The sequence below is a fragment of the Euprymna scolopes genome, chromosome 23, assembly GCF_053919585.1.
Source record: "Euprymna scolopes isolate OS-2025 chromosome 23, ASM5391958v1, whole genome shotgun sequence".
Classification (NCBI taxonomy): Eukaryota; Metazoa; Mollusca; class Cephalopoda; order Sepiida; family Sepiolidae; genus Euprymna; species Euprymna scolopes.
This window is the reverse complement of record NC_136504.1, coordinates 66,974,129-66,988,952: the sequence shown is the minus strand read 5'-3', so window position 1 is coordinate 66,988,952 and position 14,824 is coordinate 66,974,129. Positions and strand designations below refer to the sequence as shown.

The 14,824-nt window shown below is 31.7% G+C and overlaps 1 protein-coding gene across 1 annotated transcript in view; it reads left to right on the top strand.

Annotated features, from left to right (window-relative positions):
* LOC145245967 (uncharacterized) overlaps positions 1–14,218 on the top strand; it is a 163,415-nt gene extending 149,197 nt beyond the window's left edge. Inside the window, exons 17-20 of the mRNA XM_080107747.1 lie at positions 4,687–4,791; positions 7,109–7,205; positions 8,366–9,846; positions 13,550–14,218. Of these exons, the coding sequence (XP_079963873.1) occupies positions 4,687–4,791; positions 7,109–7,205; positions 8,366–9,846; positions 13,550–13,819 (1,953 nt within the window). The 3' untranslated portion in view covers positions 13,820–14,218. The remainder of the gene's footprint in view (positions 1–4,686; positions 4,792–7,108; positions 7,206–8,365; positions 9,847–13,549) is intronic.
* The last annotated feature ends 606 nt before the right edge of the window (positions 14,219–14,824 follow it).

Genomic DNA, 14,824 nt, shown 5'->3' with positions numbered 1-14,824 from the left:
AAAATCTTCCACTAAACTACACCCAAAATTAACACCATGGTTCACAACAGAATGCAAAGGGCAATAACCAACAGGAAAAAAAATTTTAAAGTTCTTCAAGCAACATCCTACAAAAACTAACCTTCAAAAATACCAACAAGCACAAGCAAAAACGCGTTACATTATAAAAAAAAAAAAAGCAGCCTGGCAAAATTATGTTTCCAAACTAAACAACACGCCACAACAAAATAAAACACGAGAAATAACTGGGGAAAAACTTGAAACACTGATAAACCATATAAACACACGAAATGGAAGACAAACTCTTCATCCAACCACTACTCCCCTAAATTCCAAAAATGTAAAAATAATGCAGAAAAAGAAAGACTCAACTTCACATCCAATAACAAGGAATACTATAACAATTCATTCACGATAATAGAACTCAGAAAACTCGATACATAAAAGTAAAGATACATCCACTGGACCAGACGATATCCACTATCAATTCTCAAACACTTGTTAGACACCTCCCTCAACATTTTCCTACAGATAATTAACGACATATGATGGTCTAACAACCTCCTGAAACACTGGCTCGAATCCAATATATTCTCGATTCCTAAGCCAGGAAAGGATTGCTCCAACCCTACCGATTACTGTCCCGTCCCTCTAACAAGTTGTATCTGTAAAAACAATGGAAAGGATGATCAATATAATGTGGCATTTATAAAAATATAACATCATCTCCAGACATCAAAATGGATTTAGACAAGACCAAGGTACTAATGACCACCTTATTTGACTACAAACATTCATCCGTAATGGTCTAATAAGAAACCATCATGTGGTCTAAATATTTTTTGATCTTATAAAAGCGTATGACACCACATAAAGATATTCATAATATGGGAATCAGAGGAAACCTAGCAATGTTTATCCAAAAATTCCTATCTTGCAGAACATATTAAGTATGTTTGAGAAACATAACACCAGACCAATACATACAAGAAACAGGAGTACCACAAGGTAGTATGCTATCCGTCCCTCTATTTCTAATTAAAATCAATGATATAACTAAAACCGTTAATTTGAAAAAAACACATTATTCGTTGATAACTTCTTCTATAACTTGCTCATAACTTCAAGGAATACATTAGCAACTTAAAACAAAAATAATTAAAAGCAATAAACATCTAGACCAGTCTATAATGTTGAAAATATACTATACACATATCAGATCCAAACTGGACTATGGTTGTGCCATAAACAGTGCCATACACAAATCTTGCAAAATAAAAACTACTAGCCATACAGAATCAAGGTGTGAGACTTAGCCTGGGACACTATCGAACCTCACCAATAAAAAGTCTGCATGTAGAAGCCCATGACCCACCTCTACATTTAAGATTGGAAAAACTAGCTTTGTAGTACGCAACAAAACTGCAAAGCAATCTGGAAACCCAACATATGAAACTTTCAACCTACAATTTACAAACTTTTATTCATGGAAATCAAAAAGCATGCCCTCCGTTGGACACAGAATTAAATAAATAATACCTCAAACCAATGAAAAAGCAGGCAACATAATTACATAAAAAATAAATGGCAGACCATTATAGACATTAAATAAGCCAAACATTGACCTAACACTCACTAAATATAAGAAAAACATTACAAATAATTTAACAAATAGAAGCAACTTCAGAGAACTTAGAGAAAAATATAAAGAAATATACACAGATGGTCGAAAACGATAAATGGAACAGGTGCAACATATACAGATGGGCAAAGCCAATACCAATACAACTGTTCAATGATACCTCAGTATATACAGCTGAACTACAAGCCACCAAAATGGCACTCAAATAAATTAAAGACAACAACAACAACCAAAAAATTTATCATATATATACAGACTCCCTAACATGTATCATGGCCCTTGAAGAGGAAAAAACTAAAAACTCTTTCATCACAGAAATTATACAGGAATATAATGAAATAACTGAAAAAGGTAAAATAATTGTAATAGCTTGTATATCCAGCAACGTTTCCCAGGAAATGAAAAAGCAGACAAACTAGCTAGAGAAGCCACAAACCATTAAATCAAAAAAAAAAAAAAAATCAAAATACCACAGACAGACCTGAAAAGAAAAATCAATGAATATTTGGAAAACAGCAAGAAGAATAGAATAAGTACACAGAACAAATTGCATCAGCAAAGAATCAGAAGTGTAAAACAAAAGGCTTTGAAGGGAAGAAGAGAGGAGATTGTACTGAACCAAATACAAATCGTTCGCACGCATAAAACTAACTCATTCCTACCTAATCGAAGCAGAGCAAGCACCAAGCTGCACACTCTGAAACCAAAAAATAACAATCAAATATTTCTGACAGTATAGAAGACGCAAAAACATCTGGAAGAAATATTTTGGAACAGCAAGCATTGTAAAAATGTTCCAAGAAGTGGAGCCTCAACAAATTGTAAAGTAATTAAAAGGAACAAATTTATTCAAACTTGTGCAAACTAAACAAGTCACATTTTCAAAAACTTTTTACATCTGAAATGAAAACAAACTTTTTAGGAAATTTAAAGCATTTTGCTTCTGAAGATAAACTTTTCAAGAAATTTAAAACATCTTTCTAAGAAATTGAAAATTTTCTTTATCAACAAACTTTTTCTTGGCATTAAATGACCTCTAAAGGTTTAAATGCCATTAGCGCAAGTGAGGGTGTTTGTTTAACTTTACATCATCAACGCTCTGATCTCCGTCTGACATCAATTGAAATGAATGATTTTCGTCTTGGGATTGGCAAGCTTCTGTGTCTAACCTTTATTCCTGATCTGAAATGGAACATGTACATCAAATTCATTGCCAAGGTTGCTGGAAAAATGGTGGGATCATTCTACAATTCCAGTAGATATCTCCTTGCTGATGCAATTCTCTATCTGTATAAGAGCCAAGTACGTCTAAGGATAGAGTACTGTTGTCACATCTGGGCAGGAGCTACTAGACAAATCTCATCCTGCCTTGACAGAGTTCAAAATAGAATTCGTAGCTTAGTAGGGGATGCCCTTTTCTCTTCCCTGCAACCTCTTTCCTACAGAAGAGACATCTGCTTTATTGTTATTTTCATGGCAAGTGCTTGTCTGACCTGACTTATGAAAAGACACTCATCTAGTTGAAACCAATAATTTCCTCCCACTGTGCTTAAACCTAAACGTAGATTCCATAAACAAAGCTTCTTTCTTAGAACTGTATACCTGTGGAACTCTGTTCCATTTTCCTTGCTTTCCAGCTGACTACAATATGGTTGTCTTCAAGTTCAATGTAAACAAGTTTTTAATGAGTCATCCTCTTAAGTAATCCAATTTACCAAATTTCCACTACCAATGATTACTACAATATTGTCCCATTAATTACTGTACACTCATTAACCCTTATCCTCGAGTGGTTTCTGGGCCTTGATAAGTGGTAGCTTTGTAAAATAAAAACAAATAAAATAAAAACTTTTAAAAAGTGCACAAAAATTGAATGCGTTTGTGCAAAAACAAACATGGCAACCAGTGAAAACAATAGAGATTACATTAGATAATAAAAGCCTTAATATCATAAAAACTATTGGTCGGCCATAATTGTTTAATGATATTTGTTCAAAATGGTCGAATACCCTTAAAAATCAACTTTTAAAAGTTAAGTCTTTAGTTGATACTCTATTGCACTTTGACACAAAACATTTTAAGAAAACTATTTAAAATAAACTTTTTAATAGCCAGCATTTTTATTATTTTTTTAATTTTGGGAGGAACAATCTCTCCAAAATGAGGCACTCTGGGTTGATATTTTTATTTTTTTAAAAAATCTATTTAAATCTATTTTGTTGAAATGTTTTGTTCCTTACATTAAAAACTCACCTTGTATTTGGTTTAAATAATTTTACTAAAAGCTTTTGTAAATGTATATAAAAGGGTCACATTAAAATAGTGTTATTAAAAAGTGGCATCTTGTATATTTAAAAAAATATTTTTCATTATCTCAAATGTATTGAAAATTCAAACCTGGCACTCATATCTATGTGATGAGTAAACCTGCAAAAAATGGCATTCCAATTTTGCCAGCATATCAAATATTTTTGTAAACAATTGTTAGCTACACACGTATACTTTGTTTTCGTATTTATCAAGCTGAGTGCAATTGTAAGCGTATGTTGTTTTTTTTTGGGTGGGGGCTGTAGACATTTCTGAAAATGTCTGCTAGTCTATAATATGAATCACAATTAAATAGTGTTGGTTTATAGTTAATCTTAAACTGATAAAAAGCATAGAAACCTTTTCTTTTTCCTCTGAAAAATAATAAAATATTCTAAACAAAAAAGAAATTTAGATATGCAATCTTTCTATCTTTTTACCTACTGTTTGGGTTTGAAAATATCAATAAATCTTGGTAGCATATGGTCTTTAAAAGCAATTTAGAAATTATCTTAACCATCTCAAAATTTAATTTAAAATCTGACTTTAAATATCAAGGTTTAAGCACAGCCCATTATTTCACATTAATTGATCAATTTCTAACGGGTTGATTCGTTTTCTGATTTATCTGCAAAAACAGAAACTGGTGTTCAACTTGTTACTGGAGAATAAAATCTGTTTATCTAAGTCCGTTTTGAAGTAAATCTAATTGAACTTATTTTCAATTTCTTTTTTAGATCCGAAAGTATAAAAGCAGTGAAAAAATCAGGAAAAAGGCGGAAGTTATTTATCACAAATTTAAGAATCTCTTTTTGGTTGCTGAAGGGGAATCTTTCGCTCAGGTTAGTGTCCATGCAATTCATTTAAAATCTTCCAAATGAACCAAACATTTTAAGAATTTTCCATTTTTAAACATTTTTTATTGTATAACATAGTTTACAGTATAAACACAAAGATTGTTGGACATTCATGAGTGACACTTGGTGGACAAGTTACAAATAGACTGAAGTTTATTTTTTACCAAATGAATTGTATTATATCAACAATTTCATAGGTGACATCTTGTATATTTTCAAAAATAGTTTTTATTATCCCAAGAAATGTATTGAAAATTTAAGCATAGCATTCATATCTACATGAATATCCGATTGTTGTTTTTCTGATTAAATGGAGTCAGTCCAGATATTGACTACTGTAATTAATATGAAAATTGCAATTCATTTTTAACCCTTTATGACCTGAATTATGATGTGATTAAAAAAATATTTATTGTTAATTTTAGTTAGTTTAAAGTCTAATGATTGTCTTCAAACTGGAAAAATTATGAAGTTCAATGATTAAAGTACCACAGAATTTTTTGCATTTCATAAACTTATCTTGATTATTATCCATAGTGCTTGAAAAAAATGTCTTGATGACAAATGAATTCCTCCACTTTGAGACAGATGGCAGCATACTGAATGTAAGCAATGGACAGTTACAATCTAAAGGTATCTGGCATCTACCCAGATACTGAACTAATATGTACAAGGCGTGTTTGAATCAATTCCCACTTTATTCATGCTATTATATTCCTTTATTCACAACATGAAGGATTAATGAAAATAGACTTGAATTTTTCAATGTATCCTCATATCTCTTGTTTTGTAAGCTGATCTGTCATATTTCTGTTTGAAATAGCGTGCTCTTCAGGTGATTCATCGTAAGGTTTGGATGATTTTCTTTTACCAACGAATGCCATTGATTTTAGTGATTTTGTCATTGTGTTTTTGTGTAAAAAGAATTCAGTTTGTAATAGTATTTTCGTTGATTTTTTATGCTCAAATAAAACATTAAATTTGAAAAAAAAAAAAAAAAAAAAAAAAAAGAAAGAAAGAAAAAAAGACATGTTCTGTGTTTAGATCGAATATATAACTTACTGTGAATGCCTTGTGGAGCAAAGAGCCACCCAACTGTGGATGTGGCATGATTGAATGTAAACAAATGTTAAAAACGTAATTTTCCACATAAGGCTTGAGTGTGAAGAAATTGGAAATATTTATTTGAAGTGAAAGAGTAGAATTAGAACTATGTGTTCTGCTAAACAGAGTTATTATCGCCATGTTTCACATAAGCTGATAAAATTTGTCTCTTTTCTGAATTCTGCAATAGTGCTATGTTTAAGACGGTTGTTCTCTTTGTCTATGTGGGATGAAAATGAGGAGAACATACAATCTATGTATGCTGAAAAATAACAAAACTTAAAAGTATTGTTAAACCTCAAATGATCATTGCTCTCATCATTAAAAATACAACAATAACGGAAAATAGGTAAGAAAGAAAAAACTACTATTATGTGTTATCAAAACAAGGAGACTCTAAATGTGTTTGTGTTAGCCACCATAGTATTACATTCAATAGCAAATTATCTTATAGTAATTCAATATTTTAAAAATTTTCTTCCTTGCCTAGATTTGTTGCCAACCAAAGTTTAAAAGTTTACATTGATCCATAATCAAATTCATATCTTTCTTTTTATGCTTATATTAATCCAATTCAAGGTAAATTGCTCGAGATGTAAAGGGCTACTGTGAATTCGGGACCAGATTTATTGGGGATGCTAAGTGAGATGTCTGTTCACATTACATTTAAATTTTTGCATGTTGGTACAATCAAGAGAGCAGAGAGGAAATTCAGGAGGCAAATAATGAGAAATATGCTATTAGAGTAGAAAGCTTTCCAGCAACTGGGAAGCTCCACACTGAATGGGAAGAAGTACTTATAAAATAATCACATCGGGTACAACATTGTGGTGATGAAACAGGAGCTTGAGCTTGGTAAACAGCATGGGACCTATTAGATTAAAAACTTTTTTGTAAGAGGAAGAGAATAAGGGTTGATACACCAGTTTAAATATAGCAACAATACTCCATGCACAAGTAAATGGGTTTTCCAATCCGGTAGGGGGAGCCCACCTTTTTTTTTGCAGTAGACTATAATTCAAAAAAGTGAATTTAAACCCAGTTTGAGGATTCAATTTACTAGGGTGATAATGGATGTATGAATCCTAAATTGGAAATAAATTGATTTTTGAAATGTATATTTTTGCTTGTTTATTCATTTTTTTTTTTTTTTTTATCTAATTAAATCATTTTTAAGATTAACTTTTATTTTTTGTAGGTGTTCAGTCGTGAAACTGCAGAATTTAAGAAGCAGTTAGAGAAAGAAGAACGAGAACGAAAAGACAAAGAAAATAAAGAAAATGAAATTAAACCAGGTTAGTCATAATTGATAGCTCTTCTTTTGTTTATTTTTATTTATTGCTAATTATTGGACCATAATAATTAAATACATAATTTCATGGAATATGTTATGCAATTGTTTTAGTAAATAATAGTGAATGCTAAAAGAAATGGCATGATGTAAATAATTAAAAGAGCATGTGTGAAAGAGGGTTTCACAATGTCTTCTGACTTGTAATTCTTGTAAAAACATGGTTATATACAAATGTTAAAGTTAAATTATATATCTAATAATATAGTAGAGAAAAATGTAACCCGTTCGATCAACAGTTTGTGAACCCAGATTACAATGTTTAAATCAAGAATAAGTGAGTTTTCAAAGCCAGTTATGGTTAAAAATGAATGGACTATTCTATTTCTTTTTCTTTATTACCTTAATGAATAGTCACAAAAGTTAGTGATAAATACTACATAAAATAAGGGCAGGGGATAGTTAAACATAGTGACAGAAATTTAATAAGAAATTGATGAGTTAATTACAAATTGTTTCTAATTGGAACAATTAAAAATTTTCAAACCTATTTCAATCTGAAAACTGCAGAATATTTCAGCATGTATTTTGTTTTCTTAATATAAATAAATATATATTAATAAAACAAAAAAGGCAAAAAACCTTAAACAATCATTGATTAACTCAGTATAATAGATACTAGTTGAACACAGTGGAAATTCCACTGTTTCATAACTACCGTCTTCTGTCTTTTTATCGTAAAATTACTTGTCGCCTAAATATATTTTTAAGTAAATAAAATAAACATTTTTTTACCTTTTTAATTTGTCTCTAGTGTTACAAATTAAATTGATTTAAAATTAATTTACTTATTTCAAATTGTAACAATCAGATGTATTTAAAAAAATGCAAAGAATATGTTGTAAAATTGTTCAAGTTGTTGGAACTAGAGAATTCTGCTTGCGATGATTCATGAAATTTTTTAAATAATTTGTTTTGAAATAATATTTGTTGGCAAACAACAACTTTAGGGAGTTCTCAGTTACTTTTTGCATTTCAGTTTTAGTGATCGGATGATCTCACTTTTTCAGATGGGTTTGAAAGGTGATAACATACAAACACAAACTGCTTTACAGTGTATTATTATACTGACCCAATATTTTTTTTTTTTTTTTTTTTTTTCAGCCGAAAGCAAACTTGAAACAGAAAATAAAGAAAATGTCAATTCTTTGGAGAAAGTTGATGTGATAGAGACTTCAGCTACTGTGGATTCAAATGTTTTAGATGAATCCATCAAAGAAGATACAAAATCAGTTACTTCAAATAATGAAGAAGTTAAAACTGCTTCGGCTGAAGTAAGTGATAATCAATCTGAGACGCCTCAACTATCTGGCCAGTCCTCGTTGAATGCCACTGCCCCAACAGCTGCGGACACTGTTGCAGCAACTACTACTACTACTACAGATGAAGAGAAAAAGAATGCAGACTCTACCTCACATGTGATGCCATATTCTTCTTCAGCTGCTGCTGCTATCACGCCTACAGACAAATCCATTTCTAACTTAGATGATAAAAATGCAACTGAGTTGCGAAATAATGTTCCAGCAGGATCTGATAGCGCTCCCTCTCTACCTAATGCTTTTCCAGCAGCAACGGCAGCTTCAGCAGATAGTGCTAAAAATATCCCAAGCTGTGATCCTGCTGCTCCAGTTGCACCCGTAGCAAGCTTGGATAATTCCCCTGTTAAAAAAATACTTGATAATGTAGACTCTGTAAATGCTGTTGCACCGCCTATGGTGAATCCGATAAAAAGAACAGATGAGATGCCTGATAGCATTCCAGGTACGGCTACATCGTCTTTGCCATTGCAGCCACTACCAACTTCGGTGCAATCATCACAGCAACAACAACCACAACAGCCAGTGAAAGGGTCAAGTGTTGTTCAGCAGCCATCACAGTCGTTGCCACCAATATCCTCATCTTCCCTACATCATTCTGTATCTCTTTCTCAAACCAAACAGTCAGATATTTTACCTCGGGCAAGCCATTTGCCTTCAGCTCCACAAACCATGCCCGTTGTGGAGGAGCAGCAACAAAAACTCTTATCGCAGCAGCAACCACTTCCTGCACTGCACCAACCACACAAGCTTCAAATGGATACTCCTATGCCATTAGCAAGTATGCCTGGCCTTGCATCATCCCAAGAATCACATGCACCATTTCAGTCATTTGTGCAGAACCAGCTGCCTCCATTGCATCCGACTGGTGGTCCTATCCCAGTAGCTATGTCAGCTTCTCAATCTATAAGCACTGCTTCGACTGCCGTTCCAGCCTCTGACAAAGTAAGTGGGTTGACTCATCTACAACAGCGGCCGCAACCTCCTCAGTCGTATGCCTCTTCCAATATCCCTACAACATCAACTAGTGCCACACCTACTTCAGTGCCCCCTCAATCCAACACTGCTTCAGCCAATCCGCCGTCATCAATATTAGGACAGCTGCCCTCTATCCCAACACATTACTCATTGGAAAGCAGACAGTTGTCCCACTCTGTTGGTTCCACCATTCTATCGCGCAAAAATCAACCATCAACACAACAGCAACAACCAGTACAAAAGTTTGTTCCTGTGGCTGACTTCCGTGATGAAGATGATGACATGCTGGAGGTAAAAAGAAAAAAGTTTGAGTTTTTACTTTAATTTTTAGATCATTTACAAAATGTTAAGAATATTTCATTTGTAGCATGTTTAAGTTGTTTTCAAGTTAATGAGATCCTAAAATCAGACCCAAATAGCATTTAAACTGACAAATCAAACCAGTCAATTTTCGTTCATTATTGTTATCCCATATTATTGGCAATATAATTTACTTAGTTTCAATTTATTGAAATAAATGACTTCGTTCTATTCAGATGACTGTTCAAATGAAACCTTTTAAATAATTACCTAAAAAAAATAAAAATTAGCAAGGGGATTAACTCATTTTAAATAATAGAGTACACTAGTTGTCTCCCTTTAAGTTTAAACATGTGCAAACAAAAAAAAATAAAATGAATTCATTGCTACTTAGGCAACACCTTGGAGAATTAATGCACTATAAATAATGATTAAAGGTCAGATGTCCTTCAACAACTTTGAAACCACAATTGATTTAACTACATTTGCATTCTGTATAATAAAGGATGATCATGTTGGTTTTAGAGAAGGTGAATCCGGCTAGTAGTGTTACTCAGTTAAGACGATTTGAGATTGAAAGCTCCGAAACCCACAAACTTACTAATTATTCAATCATTAATGCTGTTTTCCTACACGTTATGTTGTATTATTAGAATTTAATCCAGCCATTTCATAAAGCACTGAAATAGAAATGCTTCTCTTCTGTAAAATTGAATATAAAGTTATATATAAACTAGCAAAAATACTCGTCGTTGACTGGATTCAAAAACAGCCTACAGAAAATGGACTCTGATTTATGAAAGTATGATAGGTTATGAAAAGGAAGTGTTTTAAAGAGATAGCTTCGAATTTGGGAGTATCAAAACCGAAGCAAAATATGATGAAAGTAAAAATAAAATAGATAAACGCCATAATTCATTATACCATACCTGTTCACACTGAAACACTTATCACAATATTCTGTGGATCTATATTAAAAAAAAACCTTGTTAAACTGTGTGACATATTTCCATTCTATGGAGGTCAGGAGCGAATGAACACCCCATAATTTTATACCATATTTCTTCAAACTGAAACATAATTATCAAAGTATACTTATGCAGATAGATATGAAAAGTCTTTATTAAAGTTTGTGCTTATTTCCATTCTATGGAGGCCAGGCGCGAACGAAGACCCCCACAATTTTATTATACCATCCCTATTTAAGTTAAAACATACTTATCAAAGTATTATGTACATCTATATCAAAAACACTTGTAAACGTTATTTTCTTTTTTTTAATTTTTTATTTCCATACTTTGTGGACCAGGCGCGTATGCAGACTCCACAATTTTAATGACTCATTATGCCAGATCAAACATACCCATTCCTGTGTCTTGATACATCTCTCATTACATGTGATCAGTTTTCTATAATAGTCAACTATATAGGCGCCTATTCGTGACCAGACATGCACACACAGACGTTCAGCTTTATATTATAGATATAAGAGATTTTGTGTGCAAGTTTGTTCACTATAGATTGAGCAGCTGGGCCATTTTTTTTTTTTTTTTTTTTTTTTTTTTTTTTTTTGTAGATTTCATACAAATGTTGATGTATCTGGGAGTGTTTTAAGTAGATTTTGTTCTGGAATGGCTTTCATAAGTAGCAATAGTCGAAAAAATCCAATTTAAGATGGAAGTCCAATTTTGATCAAAGTTAACTTTTATACAGCCTAATATGAAAAGTGCATTTCAGAAGTTTTATCACTACATAAGCAGAATGGCCCAGCCTATAAAATTAATTGTAAATTCTTTGATAAGACAAGGATGCGTTCAAAACGAATGTTTGTTTTTAGCGCACAATTGAATCATAATACTTGACTTTTACATTTTAAACTTTAAGTAAAGCTATTATTTAAAAATAATTTTATAAAATAAACATAAGGTTCTCTATAGTGTAACGCAGATTTCAGTATATTGTGGACTGTGGGGAGGCATGTGAAGCTTTGTCCTGGTACACCATGGTGGGTCCCCAACTAGAGCAAGCAATTCGATTTGATTGAAAAATAGGTGATTTCTCTGATTTCGATTATAATAAAAGTATGGAATAGTGAAACATGTTTGTGTGTCAAAAAGGGATTAAAACCTGATCAGAGTATCTCTTACACTCTGATTTCAGTGTAATCTTCAAGCTCAATTGCACCAGATAAATATGAAAATAATGAAGTTGCTGCCATAGTTAATAAAATAATGCAGATACCAGAGGAGGTTTTCTCAGATTTTTTTCTGCACCTCCAGTCCAAAGTCAATAGGTTTCAGACAGTAATCTTGGTTAATTTTCTTTTAACCAGTTAGAACACAGATCATTCATGAGTTCACTTTTTTATTATTATTGAAGTGGATTGGCTTATTTCAGTGTAAATAACCAGTCATGGTTTTCCTTGGCTGTGAATTTGATTCAATCCTCACGAGTAACCGATGATTTTAACACTTTATTTTGAGACTACGCACTAGCTAAAGAGAAACTCATTTAGCACATGAACGGCAGGTTGAGGCCACCTTCACTAGTTGATCTCTGTTCAGATTATGTTCACCACAATTGGACATGAGATTTACATTTATGCAAAAATATCCTTTCCTGGAATTTTTTTTTTTTTTGCAACAATTGCTGGCTAATATTAAATTTTACATAAAACCAGTTTTATACACAGACAATTAGCTTTATCATCAGAACTAGCTCCTTGAGCAGTTTCTGTACAATTTCTGGGTATGTCCATTTTCATCTTTGCCTAACTTCTACCACTTTATAGCATGTACAAATAAAAATATTTAAAATTTTGTGCAAAAGAATAAGTTTTTGCATGAGCAATTAACTACTACAATGAAATTATTTACATATCGTTTTATTGGTAAAAACATTAGAAATTATATATAGACATCATAAAAACTACTACCTTAGAAATGTGTACTTTGCTTAATCCTTTATTTTTTTCAACTAATCATATCTCTTCATGTACAAACTTCAAAAACACTATAACATTTTAATAGTATATATATTATTGCTGAAAGGCTATTTTTTTAGATGTTCCTTGATCTTGTTATTCATCCAATATTTATTTGGATATCTCTTCTAATGTATTAGCTGTTTCTTCTGCACCAAAATATGCTAGCAAGTATTTGTCTGGTATCAGCTAAAGAGGGAAGAAAATGTGCACCCCAAATCCATAACATTAGACAACTCTGACTGTCTACTGACCTTTAGTACAGATTGTTTTAAAGCCATTATGTGTACTTTTGAAGGCTATTTACAGAAAGTAAAAAGAATTTGTTTCCATGTTGAATAGTTCAACTACATGCTGGAGTTTTGCTCCACAATAAAACATTTTGATATCACTTTAGCTTCTATTTTTTTTTTTTTTTTCCAAATCGTCAATTGAAAATAATTGTAAAAATATATATTTAATTTTTATGACAGTGCATTTCAAAGCAATTTGAATGTAATATTTAAATTTAATACTTTAAAAACTTAATACGTTTTAAGATTCCAATTGCATGTTAAGAATAAAAATATTTTTCCAAATAGACCTTTAAGTATTCAAGAAATTTGAAATAATAGCTTTTTGGATTTTTTTTTTCATTATTTTATTTTTATGAAGTTGTTTTTTCATCCCTTTTTTTTTGTATAAATGTTTTCATTTTACTTTATTATTTAGGAACACAGAGACTTGGAAGCTCGTATTGCCCAAATCATTAAAGGAACAGAATCTTATGGCTATGAAGAAACTCAACATACTGGCAATCAGTATGAGCAAAACTCAAAGAATAAACTCTCAACGGAAACCACCACATCCTCTTCCTACTCTGCTGTAACCAAAACTGAAGAGGATGATGTACAAGAGGTAGATGATGATGAAGATGATGATGACGAGGACGAAGAACCGGTGATGGATGATGAAGAGTTGCACAGTTTATTGGGGGTTTAAAAACGAGCTTTTTTTTTTTTTAAATTTTTTATTTTATTTTTATTTTTTTTTTACGATTGACACCAGGAACTGTCTCTTCTAATCATTGTTATTGCCGTGCCAATGTCTATTAATGGGCGGGTAAGTGAGATTTGTAGCAGTGCTGGAGATGGACAGACAACTGGGTTGAATGCCACACAAAACGGATTTTTTGAGACTTCAGTTGTTGATGTTTGGTTACAATAACAATCTTGTTAATTGATATACAACACTCTGTCTCCTCTTGTTTTTTATAAATCATATGGATGGCCACTCTGTTTTCTGCTTAATCTACTACGACCAATTCTGCTGTGACCAGCCTCTTCAAGATAATGTTGCTGCTTTGATTTTAAACAGCATCCATCTATTTTTTTTTTTTTTTCATCAACATAAAGAAAGAAAGGGAAAAAAATCTTTCACGAGAATTTAAAGACTTTTTTATCAGTTGAGAATAATTTTTCTTCAGACTCAAAAAAAGGAAAAAAAAAAGAAAAAAAAAAATTTTAAATTAAAAACAAAACTTTAAAAAAAAACTGAAGAAAGAAAGAAAAATACTTTAAAAAATATATATGAATAAAAAGGTTTTGTATTCAAATTTTTTTTTTTTTAACCAATTTCTTCCTAAAAAGGAGGAAGAAAGAAAACGTGACCGTAATGCTATTTGATGCATGTGAATAGTTGTCCGTTTTTTGAGAGAGAAGACACAATGACAAATAAAATTCCAGTGGAATTTTAAAGAATTTTATCTCCAACTTATTGAAAAAGAAGAGAAAATTTCTTGATGAAATAAGTTAATGATATATACACTTGTTTGTGATCTTTTTTCTACAAAAGAAAATGGAATTAACAAAATTATTTCCTCTTCCTCTACAATAACTTACAGTAACAAATGATAAAGACTCTGTTGGATTTTCAGTTTTTCATTCAGACTGTCAGAAGAATATAAATTAGATAATTCAGTTTGAATTCCAATTAACTGTTGACTCC